A 19,050-nucleotide genomic window follows, 5' to 3' on the forward strand; every position below is an offset into this window, starting at 1 on the left:
CATTTTTTACGTTGCCGAGTATTATCTTTTGAAGATAAATGTCACCCAATAAAGAAAACTATGCTCAATAAGTCAGAGTTTCATAATGTCAAGGACAAAATGTTTTTTTATGGATTAAAAAGTCATAGATTTTGTATTCAGCATAATATCTTGTTTGATAAATGTTATATTTGCACCATGCGCGATTCAATAGCACGATTCAAAGAGGTGTCATACCAACGGGTTCCCCACTCTGGACTTAGCAACTTCAAGTTGATTCTGAGCTTACGGTCTTATGAAATTCCTGGTAAATCAAATGTTATCTACAAAATTCGCAGTAATTTCATCACACAAAATATGTTACTTTTTCACACTTGCAAAAAACGCAAATACTTAGAACTAAACGTTGAAACTAAGAAAAACGTTTTTGCGATTGTTTTGATCATTGAATGATACAAATGTCTTATGTAAGATATATTTGTGGATAAATTCCCCAGTATTGGCAACAAAATTCGCCGTAGATAACAATGCTATAAATACGCCAAAGAGATAAATCTTCCAACTTCAGATCCGATGGCCCTTGCTTTGAATCCGGGTAATGATGCTGGACAACCCCACCTAAACACAAGATGTGCGATATGCTGGGTAATATTTACTGTTCTATTGATCTTGACAGATTGAAGCATACGGAGCATTATTTTACTTCTCTATCTAACGTCAAAGGAATTCCATCTTTCTTTCTCGCCCCCTACCTAGCTTTTTATTCCTATAACATGCTACCCTGAAGGGAGCTCTTAATGGTGCTTTTCAGTCTACTCTTCACGCACAAAGAACGAAGAATCCGAGGTGTTAATGGTAAACGTTATATCGGGCCTCAAAAAATATCTTCCCACTCTAGCGATAACTTGCCTGCCCTTTATCCTTTTAATAAGTTTTCAACAAACAATAATTCAGTTTTTCAAAATGCGGCCAGATTGGTTGAGTTGATCACTAAACAGGTCTACTTTTACACAAGAATATCATTATTTTGGCCACGTTGATGCTGTTTAAGTATCTTGCGCCATTATTTTACCTTCCACTGATATCGACGTCGTTGGGTCGATAGATAAATGCCTACATAAAGTAATATTAAAATTACAACTTAATGCTGGTACTGTTTGCATTTGGAAAGTCTCGCCGCATTTACGTTTACTGTCTAGAGGAAAATAATCCATCCTCTTCTTGCACCAAAAAACCTTGGTCTAAAGTATAATGAAATCCATTACCGTCTTTGTTTACATTTAGTTGAAACTAATCATCAACAAGATATATTATATAATAATTAGGGGACAGCATGACAATGATCACGCTCTTCATTTATCATTGATATTTTATCACGAAGCCGCAGCAGAGTCTGTGGCAGCACTTGCGGATCTTCCTTGTTTTTCGTTTGGTCGCCATCACTTTTGTTTTTATTACTGGTATACGAAGGTATGGAAGAAAGTGAACATCTTGAAGTGGCATATGTCTCACGTGTCAAGAATCAGTCATTTTTTTTGAAAAAATTATATGCTTTGGAAACTTTGAGTGACCCTGCTAAATAATCGTTTGAACACATGCTCTTGGAGGAGTGATTGTTTCAGATCAGTATTTTTTGTTTACCCGGCAAAATTTGCCGTTTCTTGACGAATGTGGTGATGTGGGAGGACTGACCTATGGAATTAATTGCTGATATTCAAATTCGTAGATACACACTGAGGATTTTTTAACTACTGAAATGGGTGTAATTTTTTCTCGAAAGGTAATTTGATTAAGTGTTGTAGCTGTTAAGTGTATTTTTGAAATAAAACATTCTCCCTAATGAATGCTGTTTCTTTCAGAAGAAGAAGTCAACGAAAGAAAAGTTGGAACAATTAGAAAAGGTAAGGCTTCTTCCCCGTCGTGGTTTGTTCTTGAAGTTTTTTCCCGAATTAATGTCATTTTCTCTCCGTTAATAGGATATTCGAAAGATAGAAGAATTTAGACTACATACAGAACAGAAACGGAAAAGGACCGCAGGAAAATTACTACTCTATGGAATTCCATCGTATGTTTTAATTGCTCTAGCTATCTATTTTTTTGAATTCCCAACGTCTTTCTCCGGAAAATTCTTCGCTGTTACACCATTGCTAATTTTACCAGTTCTGTGAGTTAAATTTTTGTATTTATGTTTTATTTTTAATTTACAATGTTAGAATTTGGACATTAACCAGTTTCCCTTTTATCAAATAACACCGTTGCTATTTACGGCATTCCATTGCTCGCCTTCCGGAATAGCTTTGCTGAACCAATAAGCGACAACACTAGTATAACTTCCTAAATAAACCACATAGTACCCACCGTTTAATTTTTTCGTGTAAATTGGAAAATAAATGTAGGATTGCAAAAATAGCGATGTTTCCTCAAGGAACTATGCGTCGGTATACGATAATTGTATACAGCTGTCTTAAAAGACTCCATTTATTGAATGTGTAGAAATATGACATCTATTGACGCATTAATAGGTTATTATTTTGCCTTTTTGCTGCACTCGTTAAACATACTTATCATTCATCCAATTAAGATGAGCAATCCTAATCAGCATGGCCAGTCCATGTTGTTAATGTTCTATTTTACCAATCACAATTGATCATTAATGTACAGGAAGGAATACATAAGGAATCCTAAATTATTGTTGGGGAAAGACAGTAGTGTATAAACTGTCAACACTAATTTTTTAAATTATCTTTTCTCCCACACGTTTTGTTAATATGTTACTCTCCGAAGTAGAGAATTAATTTCTCTTTGTTGCGAGTAATGAACAATAATTCATTATTATAAACTATTCCCACCCACTACATAGATGCAGTTTTGTGTTCCGTTGACAAATATTTATCTTTATATTTTTCCATAGTTTATTGGATGGTTTATAAACTAAAAATGAATTGGAACATTGGAACTATGTCAACATTTTATATTTTGCTTATAATTGCTTACCTTCAGATTTGTTCTCCTTCGGCGGTTTTTAACATGGTACTTCCGGAGACAGCTAACTCACAATGAAGAAAAATTGAGTGAATTATATGCAGAGAAAAAGAAAATCCTCGAAGATGTCATGGAAACAGAGACATATAAGGTTGCTAAGGAGATCTTGGAAAAGTTTGCTCCGGACCAACTGAGAAACAAGGAGACTCAAAATGGAAATCAAGGGAATACCTTTCCGCAAAATGTACCAAGGACACCAGGATATGTGACACCAGAAGGACTTCGCAGGAGGGTTGTTCCTGGGAGTCAGTCCATTCAGCCCACACCAGTGCAAGCTGGACCAAGGCCCCCCATGGGCCAACGCATTTCCCCCCCTGGTGTGGGAGCTGGCAGGGGGGCTCCGAGGACACCCATGCCCCCAGGGTTTCCACCCTTCAATGGCCAGCAAGGGTTTGCACGTGAGTCATTGCAGCGTTTAGTTTTACTGATTTCACTGACCCTATGCCTCATATACCACAAATGGTCTCATGGAGTAGTGTGTGCTCAATCATTCAGCGTATGTATTTTCATGGCCATCTGTTTGCATGTGTCATAAATGGAAACTGTTACTGACCAGAATACCATGTGTTGTTTAATGGTGGAAATTTGAACACAGGCAGCCCAATTCCTAAAGAGTGTGTAGCAATGTCTGTGTTTATTATTTTGAGCACAGGATGGATGAGACCACTTGTGCCACTGAGGTTGGAAGTAAGAGAGGTCAGAGGGGAAGGAGTGTTATCTTGTGTTGAAATTTTTTACTCTCAAGTAATGTGCCAGATTCATAGAAACTGAGAGGGATAACCCAGGACTAACTTCAGTGGAGCCAACTGCTGATGGGCACCCAAATATGAGATTTCCGCTGTAGATAAGTCCTTCACCTTTTGACAGGGATTCAAACCTAGATCCCTTGGTTTTCAGCTAAGTTCTTAAACAGCTAATTTACTGAGGTCCTGTGGATTTTAAAGGACTCTAATGGAGCAAAGTGCATTACCATTTATAAATTTTCATGAAGTAATTTTAATGGAGGAAGTTGCAGTATAGCCCAAAGAAAACATTGAAATACATGAGGCTAAAGATAAAATTTAAATACATCAAAGAAATGATGGGAAAGTGAATTTGTTAAAGGTAAACATACACATATGTTTGTGTTTAAACATTAGCTTTATTTCTTGTGGACTGTGGCACAATGCTTTTGACTACAATAACTTTGCAGGATTGTTTGCAGAGTAACTCACTAAGGCATCTCGTTCATTTAGAGACAGAAATTCAGTGTTGGAGAATGCAGCGGTAGATTAACAGGTTAAAGCACTCTGCCTAAAAGCAAGGCATCTGGGTCCAAATCCTGCTCATTGCTGAAATTTTTGGCTATAAGATTCTATCATTGATGGTGTCCATTGTTCTATTGTTTAGCATCCTTTTGCAATAGTGTTCTAGTGGGCAACCAAATATAGATCAATACATGTAGTGCATCAGCTCTAGTACTTCTTAAAACAATGACATGTGTTTTACACTTGCAGATGATAGAATATTTCATTAGTAATGTAACTACTGCTGGGGTGCTTTATCTTTTTTGAGCAATATGAAAGTTTAAACAATTTGCTTTTCATTGGGCCGGGTGGATAATTTCATATGGAAAAGCATTAGTCTGCTTTCATTTTGACTTGGAGCTCCCACTAAGTAGTGGCTGATAATTTTCGAGCATGTAGTGTGTAATGATTATTTTTTGGACCAGAAAATAAAATGTTTTTTATTTTGCCAATACTTTTTTTAATGGATTAGAGTTACTCTTTCCATTTTAGCACTTTTATCAATCATGCAGTTTCCTTGCCAGCTGCTGTCAACAAGGACCTAGAGTAATAGTAAATGATTCCTTTCCTCTGCAGGTGGTGTGATGATGAGGGGTCCCCCTGGGCCACCAATGCCTCGTCCAATACCTCCTTATGAGAGGAGCTTCATGGATCGCATGGTAGAATACCTGGTGGGGGATGGCCCAAATAATCGGTATGCCCTCATCTGCCAGCAGTGTGAGTCTCACAATGGCATGGCTCTTCGTGAAGAATTTGAATATCTAGGCACGTATTATTAACTTGATTCTTCTATTAAAACAAAAATACTTGATAGATACTTGTGAAGGTGCTTGCATAGAAGTTTTCCCTCTGTCTAATTAATCACTCAGTCAAACTTGGATGGAGGATGGTTAATAAGTCTACAGATACTCTTAAATATTTACCATTAGAGTTTGGCAATGGAAGTATTATTACACCTTAGCCTGCTCATGCAAAGTGTGATGAAATTCTGATCAAGCTGTTCAATCTGTCAGCCGATTAGACCACCTAGGTAAATTAAAAAGGAATAAATTTTAGCCTTGCCGTATTTCAACATACAATTAGTGGTCATGGCATAACCATGGGTAAGCACCCAAATAATTATGAGCAATACAACTATGTCGTTCTTATACATAAATTACTTTTTTCCGCTGCTAGTTAATTAAAGACTAGGGTCCGAGCAACCCCTGTTTCATTTGCATTATGACACACAGTGCGTAATAGTTTTACCTGTTAAATCAATAAACTTTGTAGTGGTGGCACAATTCTCTTTACACTTCAAGTTCAGCTATCCCTATTTCATTAAAATTAATTTTGAAAAGACATATTTGCTCTTTTAAAAAGCTGGATCAGTGTTGATCTTACTGATTTGAACTTATTTGTTGAACTGATTGATCTTAATTTGAAAAAAAAATGATTCATCATTAGCTAAGAGTGGTCAGGTTCTAAAAGTATCAAGTTTTGTAAAAGAAGGGTTTTTATTAAATGTATCTACAAGGTCATGTTTTTATAGGCCATGCCTCTTATGCGACAATGTTCAGGAGAAGTATATACTCTGTTATGTTGGTGTAAATTCATTCGTGCAAATAGGATGGTGATGAAACATTGTGGCTTTTAGGATTCACTAACTTTAATGTACCCAAATAAAAGTTGCTTTTTAAAACTTTGCGGTATATTATTCTCAGTCCCTAAAAATTGTACAGGAAGAGGTTTAGTTTAAGTCATCACCAGTGTAACATATACCCAGGCCAACCCTTCATTGGTTTCAGTATTTCTTTCTATTGCAATATATTATTCAGTACACCTTCAAGGCTATCTGTGCATCTTGTAACACTCCCATCTTGTTCATTTTGCTCTCCCGCCTGCCTGTTGAGATGCTTTCATAGAATCATCTTTCTCTTGCAGCATTTCGTTGTTGCTATTGCTACCACTGGAATCCTGCACGGAAGCAGAGACCCCACGCTCCACGGCTGCCTATGCCACCACCTTCAGGAAGTCCCAAAGCTCATGGTAAGGATGGAGCGGAGGAGAGTGGCTCTGAGGAGGAAGGGTCAGAGGAGAGCTCCTCTGATGCCCCACCAGGTGAATCCAGGGATGCAGATGACAGAGACGGCAGAGGTTAGAGCTTAAATGAAAAATATTTCTGTTGTGCAATGAACCTGGTGCTAGGTCCATATTGATTTGGGGATTCAGGGAATTCACTCAAATTTATGTAATGGAAATGGCAGGATTTGCTTCCATCTGGATAGGTAAAGGGGGGGGTGTTTGGAAAGGTGTGAATCTTAGCCATGGAAAGCAGTGGGCTGTGTTAATCATTTCGTTATTCCTTGAGAGTGCTATCATAATTTAATGTGAAGTTATTGGAAGTAATTGATTCTGAATCTACTGAAATTTTGAAATTCTGGCCGAACAAATTTCTAGGAAGAGTGCATCCTTTTAAAGGCATGCCATCACTTAATTTAGTCAATGGTGACCAGTAATATTCAGTTTCCCCTTCGATTAAGCTAAATAAATGCATTGTGTATTACTAATTCCGATGAACAAATGTCAAGTATGCAAATTGTTCCTTGCCAATGCATAATTTCACTGTGCTAAAGCTCATTTCTGTATGTTATGGATGTGACTGCATGTTCAAGTTTGGCTAGTTATAAAAGTGACTGAAGTTCCTCATCAGACTTGACTTATGAAAATATTCTTTCACACAACAAAAAGGATAATATTGATTGATCCGTGTTCCAGTGTTTCTCCATTGGCTGACATACTGTCAGCCTCTTTCCCAGTCGAGTTTCAGTTGTCCTAGTAAATAAAGTAATGATGCTAATATACCTATGTTAAAACTAAGTATTGAATTAAGTAGCATGCCTTTTGAAAAGAACTATAGAGCAATTAAAAAGATAACGATTGGATGTTGGGAATTTTTTGTCACCAATGAAGTTCTGCTGTGTTGCTGTATGTTAAATATAATTAATATATTTTATGGGATTGTGTTTTTATCCTGGATTAGTCAAGTTAGCCGTGCACTAACCCACCTGTCGAAAGGTCACAGATTTAAAATTATTATTGGGCTGTTTTTTTTACATTTGGGCTTTTGGAATAGGGTTGGACCTAAGATCATTTCATTGGGGAGGTAAATTGCATATTACCATGTTTGAATTTACTTACCCTGGATAAAGTTTTTTTTTTAGCTTTTTTCCAATAAAAGTATTTGGTGGGAGTATTGACATATCTGTATAAGAATATCTTATATAGGCTTTATGGTGCTGTCGGTTGTGTTAGCATTGAGTGGCAGTTTTAATGCTCTATGAATATATGAAATTCCCTTTTAATCTATATATTTTATATTGGCACTAAGTATGTTGTCCATTGAAACTTGATTGATATTTGCTGGGGTCCTATTTTTGACCTTTTAAATTTTCACTAGATTGAAATGAAGTAGCAAAGATATATATTTGCCTTCGAAGGATTAATGGATATTGTTTGTTTTTTAATAAATATTTTGTAATATATACTACCTTGATCAAAAATTTCCCGGAATTTATTCAGAAAATTAAAAATACAAGTTTATTCATCTAAATCTATATTGTCCCCTTCAAAGTAATCCCCATCGACTGCAACACACTTATGCCAGCGCTTGATCCAATCCTCGAAACATTTTTTATATTCGGTTTTCGGTATGTCCATCAGTGCTTCCTGCGATTTTTCCATTACTTCCTCTCGGCTGCTAAAACGCGTTCCCCGTAATGGTTTTTTAACTCGATTGAACAGAAAGAATTCACAGGGAGCCAAATCAGGTGAATTCGGTGGCTGTTGGATGGTATTTGTTGCATTTTTCGTCAAAAAATTACGAATAATGATAGCACTGTGCGACGGTGCGTTATCATGGTGCAAAATCCACGAGTTTTCTGCCCACATTTCTGGTCTCTTTCGGCGAATTGCTTCACGCAAACGTCTCATAACGCCCAAATAATACTCTTTGTTTACTGTCTGGCCTTCTGGCAAAAATTCATGATGCACTACACCGTTGTAATCCATGAAAACCGTCAGAATTGCCTTCTTTTTTGACTGAAAACGACGTGGTTTTTTTGGTCTCGGCTCATTTGGTGAACGCCATTCACTTGCCTGATGTCTGGATTGCGTGTCGTACTCATAAACCCACGTCTCGTCTCCAGTAATGATCCTTTTGATGAATGTGGGATCGGATTCAGCCTCGCAAATCATGTCTTTTGCGACGTCAACACGGTCTCTTTTTTGCATGAAATTGAGGTCTCTTGGCACCAACTTTGCTGCTACACGACGGAAACCCAAATCATTAACCACAATGTCTTGGGCGGATCCATAGGCAATGTTCAAGTCCTCCGCTATTTCTCTGATGGTTAATTTGCGGTTATTGACCAACATTTCTTTTACTTTATCAATTTTTTCACCGACTTTCGATGTCGATGGTCTGCCACTGCGTTCATCATCTTCGATTGACTCACGACCACTTCTGAACCGCTCGTGCCACTGGTAAACGACCGTTTTTTTTAGAGAATCGTTGCCGAAACACTTTTCCAACATTTCCAACGTCCGTGCGCCACTAAATCCGTTTTTTACGCAAAATTTAATACAAGTTCGTTGTTGCAAATTTAAATCCATTTCTGAAATTGTAAAAAATCGCCAACACACACAGAGATAGATGTACTCTTGGCTACGTAACTTTTGCAAATGTCAAGTTATGACACTAAGATTTAAAGGGAATATCAACAACAGATGTACCAATTTAACAAAAAAAACAGAACTCAAATCGGAACGATGGGAGCGCCACACGGTGGTTATTCCGGGAACTTTTTGATCAAGGTAGTATGTACCTTATACTGATATTTATTTCACTCTATGCTTATCTAATGTGAGCATTACTGTGGTATATATTCATAGACTGGCCTGATTAGTGTGGTAAATAGTGTGTGCTGACCCCAACAATGTTAATCATGAATTCCCTTCCATTTTTGGCATGCATATTCAATGATGATATTGCTGTCAGGTTGAGGATAGTTGTTGTGTAACCTGCCCCTTCAAGTCATGTATGCCTAATGTGTTTAGACCATGTGCCACTTGTCCTCCCTTCCCTGATGTTTTGAACGATTGAGTGTGTGTACAAGTGGTGAGACTGCATAGGATCTAATTTCTTCATTAATCGGCTGTCAACCCTGTTAATAATAGAATATTTTAAATCAGAAAAAAATATTAAAAAACATCTGATTCAGAAACTAAAGTGAACTCTCAATTACCCATGTTAACGTATGCATGATGAATTATGGGAAATCGAAAAATATGGATGGCCGAAAGATACCTTAAATATGGTCATGATATAAATGGATTCAATTAAAATTAGTCAAAATAGTTTTTCAAAAACGAGTGACTGTGATTAAGAAACAAATGAACTCTCCCATTTAATTTCTTGTGATCAATTCAAGTTTTTAGCAATGGAAAGTGCAATTGTTTTTTCATTTCGAGCCATTTTTATAAGGATGGAATTATATTTTTACAAAAACACAGGACTATCATCAAGTGAATAGCCGAGCGTATTGTCAGAAAGCTAAACCAATCACGTATTCATGAAAAGGCAAACAACTGGCAAAGGATGATGAATTATTATAAAATTGTACTCTGCAAGCCAACGCTAGGGTGTATGGCCAGGGGTGATTACACACCATTCTTCTTTTGACCCAAAATACTCAAACCCCAAGTGCGGTTGGATGTTATTCTGATCCCTCATCTTTCGTTGGAAAAGTGGCATCTTAAATCTATCTTTTTTGCATTTAATTCCGTGAATTTATTTGCATGTCCTACTGTAGTGAGATGGAGGCAATAGTACATTTTCAACATCATAGCTAAAGAGATATCCTTCCTATTTATGCATGAGATTTAATGTCTAATTTAAACTTTTGCTCCGTGAGTGATTCTCATCCTAGCTCCTCTAATAATTTTAATGCAGTAGTCAGTTTATCATTACAATGTTTTACATTTCTAGCTCCTCTCCTGCGATGCATATTGATGAGCTGTACAAAATGTTGATTCAGTGTGTATACTATTTACGCTGCACTGCGCAATGGATAGGGTCGTAACATGAGGTTTCGTTGAACTGACTGTAAATCTGCCAATGAAATGACTGCTAGATTGCCAATGCATTTTAATTATAATCATATTTATGCGGTCAGATCTTTTTACTCCCAAGTAAAGATTTCTTGATTAACATTTTTCACTGATCCATCTTTCTTCTCTTATCGTCCATCAGCGGCCAATTTAACTTTCACAATAGGCCACGAGCCTGCCAACAAAGGCAATTGAAAAAATGATTCTTTATTGCTGGAATAGAGGGAAAATTATGACATGGCTTGAGTGTATAGATATTTACAAAGAACTGCTGATACAGATTCATATTCATCTTATAATATCAAATAATATAATGGAGTGTAGAGGATATATGACTTATTTTTTCCATTCTGAATCAACATACAGGGTTCGTCCGGAAAATAAGTGTACTGAGCTCAGGAAAAAAAATTTATTACACTTTTACATATTTTAAACTAATATTCCTCAAAATAGGACCCTTATGAGTCGATACACTTGTTCCAGCGGCGTTCCCATTCCTGGAACGCTCCCGCGAAGGCATCATCGGGAACCTCTCGAAGACTCGTCGTCGACCTCTTCTCTGCCCTCCACGAACATCTTGTGCCACCGAAAGATCATGTTTCTGGACATGGCTGACTCCCCGTAAGCCTGGTTAATCATACCGACAGTTTCGGTAGACGATTTCCCAAGCTTTACCGCAAATTTGATGGAATAACGCTGCTCCAAAAACTTCGGCATCGCGTTCCGTGACGTGGGTCGAGCGTGGAGGTTCGCGTTAACAGAGCTCCTCACTACACCACAGCTCAGAGCCGACTGCCTTTTCAGCGTCGCTTGCCAACATACCCCCATCCAATCGCAGCCCGTCAGAGCGGTGCTGGGCGCGCCCAGCCCAGGAGTCAGTACACGTATTTTCCGGACGAACCCTGTATATTTGCATGCCTTAAAAGAGAATATGTAATTCTCAAGGCTAATGAATGCAAGAGAAATGATAATGGGAAAGTACAGCTGGTATAAAAATGTTTTAATTAAACATAAAATACTATTGACAATTTTTATTATGTGATAAAAATGAAATTCCTTTAAGAAAGCCGAGGCATTTCAAATATTTTTTTTTAGCAAATCAAATTTTCAAAGCCTTTAATTCTCTTTGAAGTTTTAATTTTGATTTGATGGGAAGAGAGAATAGCTGAGAGAGTTTACTGTATATGCTGCTGTGTATACTGCTTGTGGGAATGAGATGCAAAAGGTTTTCAAGGATAATATATTGGAGAGATCACGAGGAGTAATTGTAGAATAAGCCTTCAGGTGTTGACTTGGGATCGGCCTTTGGAAGTAGGTATCGCTGTCACCTGACAGTGCATTAATTTATGATAATGTGTGGCTCATATTGATATAGTTAATGTGAAGAATCCATTGGGACCAATTCATCATTGTCACCTAAATGTAGGGCATAAGGACCTAAGAACGGAACAAGGGTAACTATTTGGGTGCGTGTAGAAAATGGTAGACAGGAGCTGGGTATAATTGGGTGAGAGATCAATGATAGACGTGAGGTGTTCAAGAATATTAGGGAGAGATCACAAGGAGTAATTTTAGAACTTAGCGTGAGGGTCTTGTCCTCTTCAGCAATCTATAAATTTCAGATATACTCAATATTTATTTGGTTTACCCTGCAATATAAAGTCACCAAGAATGTGTTTTGTAAGAAAAGAACATCCCTGGGAAAGAGTGGAGGGCCTTCAGGTGTTGACTTGGGTTTTAGTGCATATGCAATACAACCATAAACTACACAAAATATAGTATAAAAAATAATACTTGGATGGTGGTTGAAAAAGTAAATATATGGCAGGCCATGCAAGTCTCATCACGCTCATGTTCCCTTTTTGGTAATGGGAGTCTAATGAACACCAAACCTTTCATAATAAGCATGGAAGTAATTCACCGACTAACCTTCAAATTCTTTTCCTCAGAATCTGAGGAAGATGCATGTTCTGACTCGGGTGATGCTGTAAGCAAAGAAAGCAAGGAGGAAAGCAGCCATGGAGGTAAGAACCTTTGAAGGTTTCACTCTTGGGTAGGTTAGCGTGGGCCACATTCTGTGCTAGAAGTGGATTCATTCGTTTCAAGGTAAGAATTTTTTGCTGTAAACTGAAACCTTTCTGTGGGCATTTCAGAGTCTCTCATGGGAGCTGAGGACATAAGCGAAGGGGCAGGACAGGAAGTGACTGGAAGTGAGACCACTCCTGCTTCGTCTTCATCAGTGTCCCCATCCACCGAAGGAAGTGGTGGAGACCCGAATGTGGCATTAGAGGGTGCCACATCTGCAGACAGTGGCACCAGCAGTAAGAGTCCAGTAAGCATGGAGCAAGAGATTGAAACAGAACTGGTAATGCTGAGTAATCCGATGGAAAGTTGAAAGTGCCTTTGTATGCAGTCGTATAACAAATTTTATCTTTAAGGCAATAAAAAATTGATAACGCTAGTGTGCGTGAACTTTAGAAATCCTTTGTCCTCGAATTTTCAGCCTACTGCCTTATAAAGTTTAATAATCTCAGAAATTAAGCTTTGTAAACGTATATCAATATAATATTTAGATTCGAGAAGATTTTAATGTTTTGTAAGGTAATGTTATGGACAAGCACATTAGAGATTGACTGTTTGGATTTCAAAGCATATGTTTGCGTTCAAGTGTGATATATTTGCTTCGGAATTTGAAGTGTGATGTTATCCCTTACTTTAATTATATTCTTGTTTTTTTTTTTAAGTTTTGTTCGTAAATGGTGCTCACCCCAAACGGAGTAAATGCACAAGGGATTTAATTTCTGCCTACTGGTCTTTTTATTAACATTCGTGCCAAATCATCTTCCTAATCACACTGTTCTTTCCATCAATTCCTTTGTATATTTTTTGAATCTGATTGTGTACGTGCAATCATTTCAGATTTTGCATGAAACTCAGGCTTCTTCATGGACCATGAGTATTTGGAATGACTGACTCATTGCAGTGACAAATTATGTCCCATTCTGACTGTTATTAGTTGCTGCATGTATAGCAAGTCGTTTTTTCTTCCATTTGATTAAGTGCATTTTTTTTATATTTGTGTACATAGCACTTTTGTTAATTCATATCTTTCTATTTCATAGTATTTAATTAGGGCTATGGATGCTTCTCTTAGTTTTTTTCTCTAATCTTCATAAGCAAGTTTCACAAAGAGCAGGTCTTTTGCCTGCCTTTAAATGTTTGATTTTGTAGTAATTTATATGAAATCTTCTTAGTGCAGCTTTTTAATGCTCTCTCTGAAAATTTTCTTGTTTCTTTTTTCTTGTCGTGGTTAAATTGATGAGCATTTTTTGAAATGAGTCTAGGGTGTTTACACATCATCATATGGTTAATGTGATTGATTTTCCTTGTAGCACAGTCGCTTGACTCCTCTTGTTATTAGTTGACCTCCAAGTTGAACTTAACTCCATTGCTCAAATACATATTTTTTGGTGTGATTTTCCATGTTCCTCCTGTCTTTTGGAACTTTCCTCTTCTCTCACTCAGTATCTCGTGTACGTGGGTATATCATCTAACTGCCTGAAAGCTTTGGCTGTGATTTTAATGTTATATTCTTTGAATAAAGTTTGTGAATATTAACTGAAGATCGAAATAATCATCTTGATTGATTGGAAAACTAAGTAATCTTCTGAAATTTATGCAATTAATGTTCATTTGCACTCTTGAAAAGGAAGTTGAATTCATGGACTATTTATTGGTAATTGATTTTATGTGCATGTGTTGCCCTTATTCGCCCATTAGTCATTTCTTAATCGGGTGTAATTGGAAGACTGCTTGACTAGTGGGATATCTGTGTCAGTTTTTGATCATCATTAAGACAAGAAAAAAGATTCTAGTCCAATAGTTTTGTTTGTATTGAGTCTTTTAAATTGTGGAAAATTAATTTTCTGTTCAGTTTGGTGAAATAATATTTGGTGGTGATCAACTTCATTAATTGAATTTTGCCCTGTAAATTGACTAGAGACTTTGTTCTTACAGTAGTGTATAATCATGGTATAGATATTTTGTGAGAGACTACAAAGTGTATGTATGTGTCTCAAGTCGTGAGACAAAAACATTGAATGATTGATGATGCTTTCACAATGTGCCTTGGAATATCCTTTTTGGAATTCAAGCAAATGTTTTTCCCAGTTTTTAAATTCTATGTGCGCCTATATTAAGTTTCCATGTATGGTTGTAGTTTATTTATTATTTGTAAATGTGCTCCCTATATTAGACATATATTTCCTAGAGATGAAAGTGATGTTGTTATTTTAAAAATAAAAACATAGTCACCACATGCTTATCCAATTTTTTAATTAAATACCATGAGATACGATTACTTCACAAATATGTCAGCATTAACAAGAGTAATTTGTGTAAGGATTTCAGGTATCAATGTTTGTCATATTTGGCATTATTGCCATTTTAACTAGAAAATATGAAAGAAATGACATCTTACTTTGCCACCTCTCTGTTCAGAGGTAGTAATACAGATTTCTCTTCCAACTAAATCCATGTCATGATAATTTAGGTAATGTGGGTGAATTACTGTAATATAAAAACCAAGGTAATCGCCCTGGGTAAAATATGTGTGGATAGAGTTAACTAAATGCTAAGTTCTGTGTGGCATGTGAAATTCACACATCAGGGTAGTAGGGCTAGTTCCTTTCCCTTTGCCACCTATGATTTCCCATGAAGATTTGGTGCCCGAAAAATCACACAACTCAGGCGAAGTTGCATGTATGAGGTCTGTCCAATAAATATGCCAACTGAGGCCATAAAACCTTTATTTTGTAAAATTTAGTCGCCATCAATTTTGTCAACTTCAGTGTGCTCTCCATTCTTTGCTGTATATTTATTCCATCTTTGCAAATTTTTAAAGCACCCTTGGAAGTCCTCGGCAGTTAGGCTTTTTAGTTTTCTCGTCATTTCTTGCTTTATTGTGTCCACATCTTCCGAGTGATGTCCCTTCATCACATTTATGCATTTTGGAAATATGAGAAAGTCGCAGGGGGCGAGATCTGGCAAATAAGGAGGATGATCAAGGATGGGGATAGAATGTTTTGCCAGAAACTGGCGAACAATTAATGCTGAATGTGTAGGTGTATTTTCATGGTGAAAGATCCATCCATTTCCTTGAGTCAAATATGGTTGCACACAATCTCTCAAGCGCTTGGGAACTGTAAGGTAGAACTCAGCATTTACTGTTTGTCCTTTGGAAAGAAATTCATGATGAACAACTCCTTCGATATTAAAGAAAATCAGGAGCATGACTTTGATTTTCAATTGGATTTTTCTTGATTTGTTGATTTAATTTAATTTCCACTTGAAAATGGATGTTTTCTTCCGAGTATTTTCACCATAAACAACTGTCAACATTTCAGTAATTTCTTGATAACGTTTAGGGCACTTCACCAAAAACTTTATGTTAATTCGTTGTGCTGTGATTTCGTTAATTTCCATTTTTGACAAGGAGTAATAACAAGGACAACAGAAACTAACATAACTGGCACCATACGCACAGCCAGGCACAGATGGCTCATTGGGTCTCAGGCAACTAGTGCCGCCAGTGGGCGGGGCCACTGGCGGCACTAGTTGCCTGAGTCCACGTCATGGCCACCAGATTACACCAGTTCGCGTATTTATTGGATAGACCTCGTAATTTAGCTAAAGATTATTTTTATAGCTCCACTTGCTAGAAATGTTGATTTGGCATCAATAAGTTAACCCAAGGGATTTGTCCGAGCATCACCAAAGTTATCAAGAATGAGAGAAAGATCAGAAAGTCTGGGGAATTTATTTATATGCTAGATATTCTACAATTTTTAGAGGTAGATCGTAAAGAAGATACACAAAGTGATGATTCCTAAATGCCCAAATAAAATTTATAATTATCAAATCACAAAACTGCCTGATTGGCACAGAAGTTACAGACTATTGTGTATCTGCTGTGCCTTTTTCAGTTTCGCTGCCATGCATCAGAACAATTGATTTTAATGGCATACCGAGTAAAGAATGTTGGAATTCTATATTCCATTCAGATAGGCTCCCCTCTGGAAATTTTAATTTGGAAAAACTGGCCCTTTTGCTTATTAATGTCAGGGAAGTCCAAAACTGTAGCCACCCTGGTTATGTTTTAACAATTCAGTTACCCAATGAGGATTTCAGTCAGACTACTTGCCACTAATGGTCATCATATGCATGCTTGGTACTCCTCACTATGGAATCACTGTTACTCAGGAGTACGATGAATCCATGGGGATGCTGCATTGTGTAACACCAATCAATTGGAAGAGTCAAATACCTCCAGCAGGTACTGCTCCGAAGCTCAAGATAATGTACCAGTCCATGTAGTTTTCTAATGCAAGCTCGTCTGGTATGACTTTATGGTCGAACAAGTTTATGGTGTGTGAATCAGAAAGTATTATTATATGTTGCTAGGAAATGAATGGAAGTTGACTTGTAGCATTGCATGGTTCATAGGTACAGGCAGTTCCTGCTTTTTGTTGTCTCACTCATATGTTGGGTGAAGTATGACACCAATAAGCATACATTCTATGATGGAATAATGCAGTTTTTGGCCTATGCTCACTCGTGCCATGGCTGATTGGAATCAATGCAGAGCACAGGTTTCTGTAGCTGTAGCACCTGTGCTCAGCACTCTTCCCTCCAGCAGCCCTGTTGGCTGGGAAGGGAACACATCAGGTGCTATGCCTCATGGCCTGAGGTGTGGAAGGATTGGGGGGGGGGGGTCAGGGTGGCTTGCAAGCATGTGACTGTTGTCACTGCTGGTTCCACTTACATTATTTTTGCAGTTGATGTCTAATGAGATGTTTCTGGCTTCCATTGGTTTCTTTTCAATCAGTGTGTACAATGTGATTGTATTTAATAGTAGCACGTGTAAAAGTTTTATCTTCCATGTATATTTTACTCAAAAATGGGCTGACTTTCTGTGACACATCAATTTGAAGAAAAATGACAATTGACCAATGAAACCTCAGGAAAAACAAAATACAGATTCACTGAATTAGTTTTGGAACTGCTTAAGTTTACTTACTGGTTTGCTTTTATGTTGGTGACATTCTACCTTGTGAAATAAATGGTAATGGCAGTGTAAAAGTCAGATAATTTTGAAAACTGGAAAAGGCAGAAAAATTCTAAAGAGTTTATAGGTCTTTGTTGGCACTGCACAATATTTCATTTTCAGCATGGTTCAGGAATTAGATTTTTATGGAGAGATGAGTTTGTTTGGACACTATCTTGAAGGAGTTGAATTTCCTTTCAATTAACACTTGCTGTAGATTCACGTGATTTTTTAGGATTTTTCCAGATATCAGGCATTTGTCAAGTTCTTTTTACAGCTAACAAAATACTTTGATGACATGTGAACAGCTTGTTAGTACTAAATGCTAGTACATCTGGTTGAATGTAGAATTGTGCTCCTAAGTTTTTGTTTAGAGTGAGAATTTTTGGACCCTTAAAGGCTGCTGGAAAATATATATGTTGTGCTAAAGAACGAAATAAAACATGGGAAACTAGAGTAAGTCCATGAACAAATTGAGTAGCTTCAGGCGTGATGTGGTGGAAGTCGAACATAATGAATAACTGATCATAGCACTTTTCCACTTGATAAAATTTTTATTTTCTGCATTTTTAAATTTTTATTTATCAGATGTATTACATCATCATCAGGTCTACTGATAATGATGTAATACATCGAAACCCAGTCGTAAAATAAAAATTTTATCAAGTGGAAAAGTGCTACGATCAGTTATTCAATAAGTCCATGAAAATTAAAATATGTAGTTGGGACTGTCTTAAACCCATGACAGGTAGATCTGTAAAATTCATTTTTAATATTCATAAAAATAAGGGAGAGAGTATCAAGTGGTTTCTAAGTACATATATACACAGGTAGTACTTAAATACGAGGGTCATCCGGAAAGTAGTACCCGTTCGTGAAATAAAGACACAAAAGTAAATATTAACAAACATAAAAAATTTTATTTGAAAGAGGATACTTTAAACTACTTCTCAACATAATCTCCAAGCAAATTAAGGCATTTGTCATAACGTGTGACAAGTTTCTGTATTCCTGCTGCATAGTCCTTCGCCGCCAGCTCATTGAGATACGCGAGGGACCCATCTTGCACAAATTTTTGCATAATGCAGATGGTGTTTAACAATTTCATGAACAATTGTTCGAGAAACATTGGGAAAATGCTCACAGATGTCATCAATTGTGACGCGCCGATCGTTCCTCACGAATTCGTCAACTGAGCTCACCAGTTGGTCTGTAATGACAGACGGTCTCCCCGAACGCTCATCGCCGTGTGTGTTCCCCCTCCCCATGTTGAAGTTGCGACACCACCGCCGAACAGACGACTCGTCCATTACATTGTCTCCATACACCTCCTTTAATTGGCGATGAATATCACATGGGCGAACGTTTCTTGCATTGAGGAATTTAATCACTGCCCTCACTTCACAACTGGCGGCGTTCTCAATTTTTTTAAACATTGTAAACAATCACAGAAACAACACAGGCAATGCTAGCGTCACGCAACTTGGC

General features: G+C 37.3%; 1 protein-coding gene across 3 annotated transcripts; it reads left to right on the forward strand.

Annotated features, from left to right (window-relative positions):
* Nucleotides 1-1,412: 1,412 nt before the first annotated feature.
* Lnpk (zinc-ribbon metal-binding protein lunapark) lies at nt 1,413-14,772 on the forward strand. 3 transcript variants are annotated; one of them, XM_071588255.1, is made up of 8 exons: nt 1,413-1,759; nt 1,839-1,880; nt 1,956-2,143; nt 2,980-3,419; nt 4,884-5,072; nt 6,231-6,443; nt 12,407-12,481; nt 12,611-14,772. In XM_071588255.1, exons 1-8 carry the CDS (start codon nt 1,736-1,738, stop codon nt 12,850-12,852), a joined length of 1,413 nt encoding a protein of 470 aa, XP_071444356.1. In that variant the 5' UTR covers nt 1,413-1,735; the 3' UTR covers nt 12,853-14,772. The 3 variants fall into 3 exon arrangements, with proteins under 3 accessions (XP_071444356.1, XP_071444365.1, XP_071444370.1); XM_071588264.1 differs by having other exon boundaries at nt 1,842-1,880; XM_071588269.1 differs by lacking the exon at nt 12,407-12,481.
* The last annotated feature ends 4,278 nt before the right edge of the window (nt 14,773-19,050 follow it).

The sequence above is a fragment of the Hetaerina americana genome, unplaced genomic scaffold, assembly GCF_022747635.1.
Source record: "Hetaerina americana unplaced genomic scaffold, ioHetAmer1.1.p SCAF_1, whole genome shotgun sequence".
Taxonomy (NCBI): domain Eukaryota; kingdom Metazoa; phylum Arthropoda; class Insecta; order Odonata; family Calopterygidae; genus Hetaerina; species Hetaerina americana.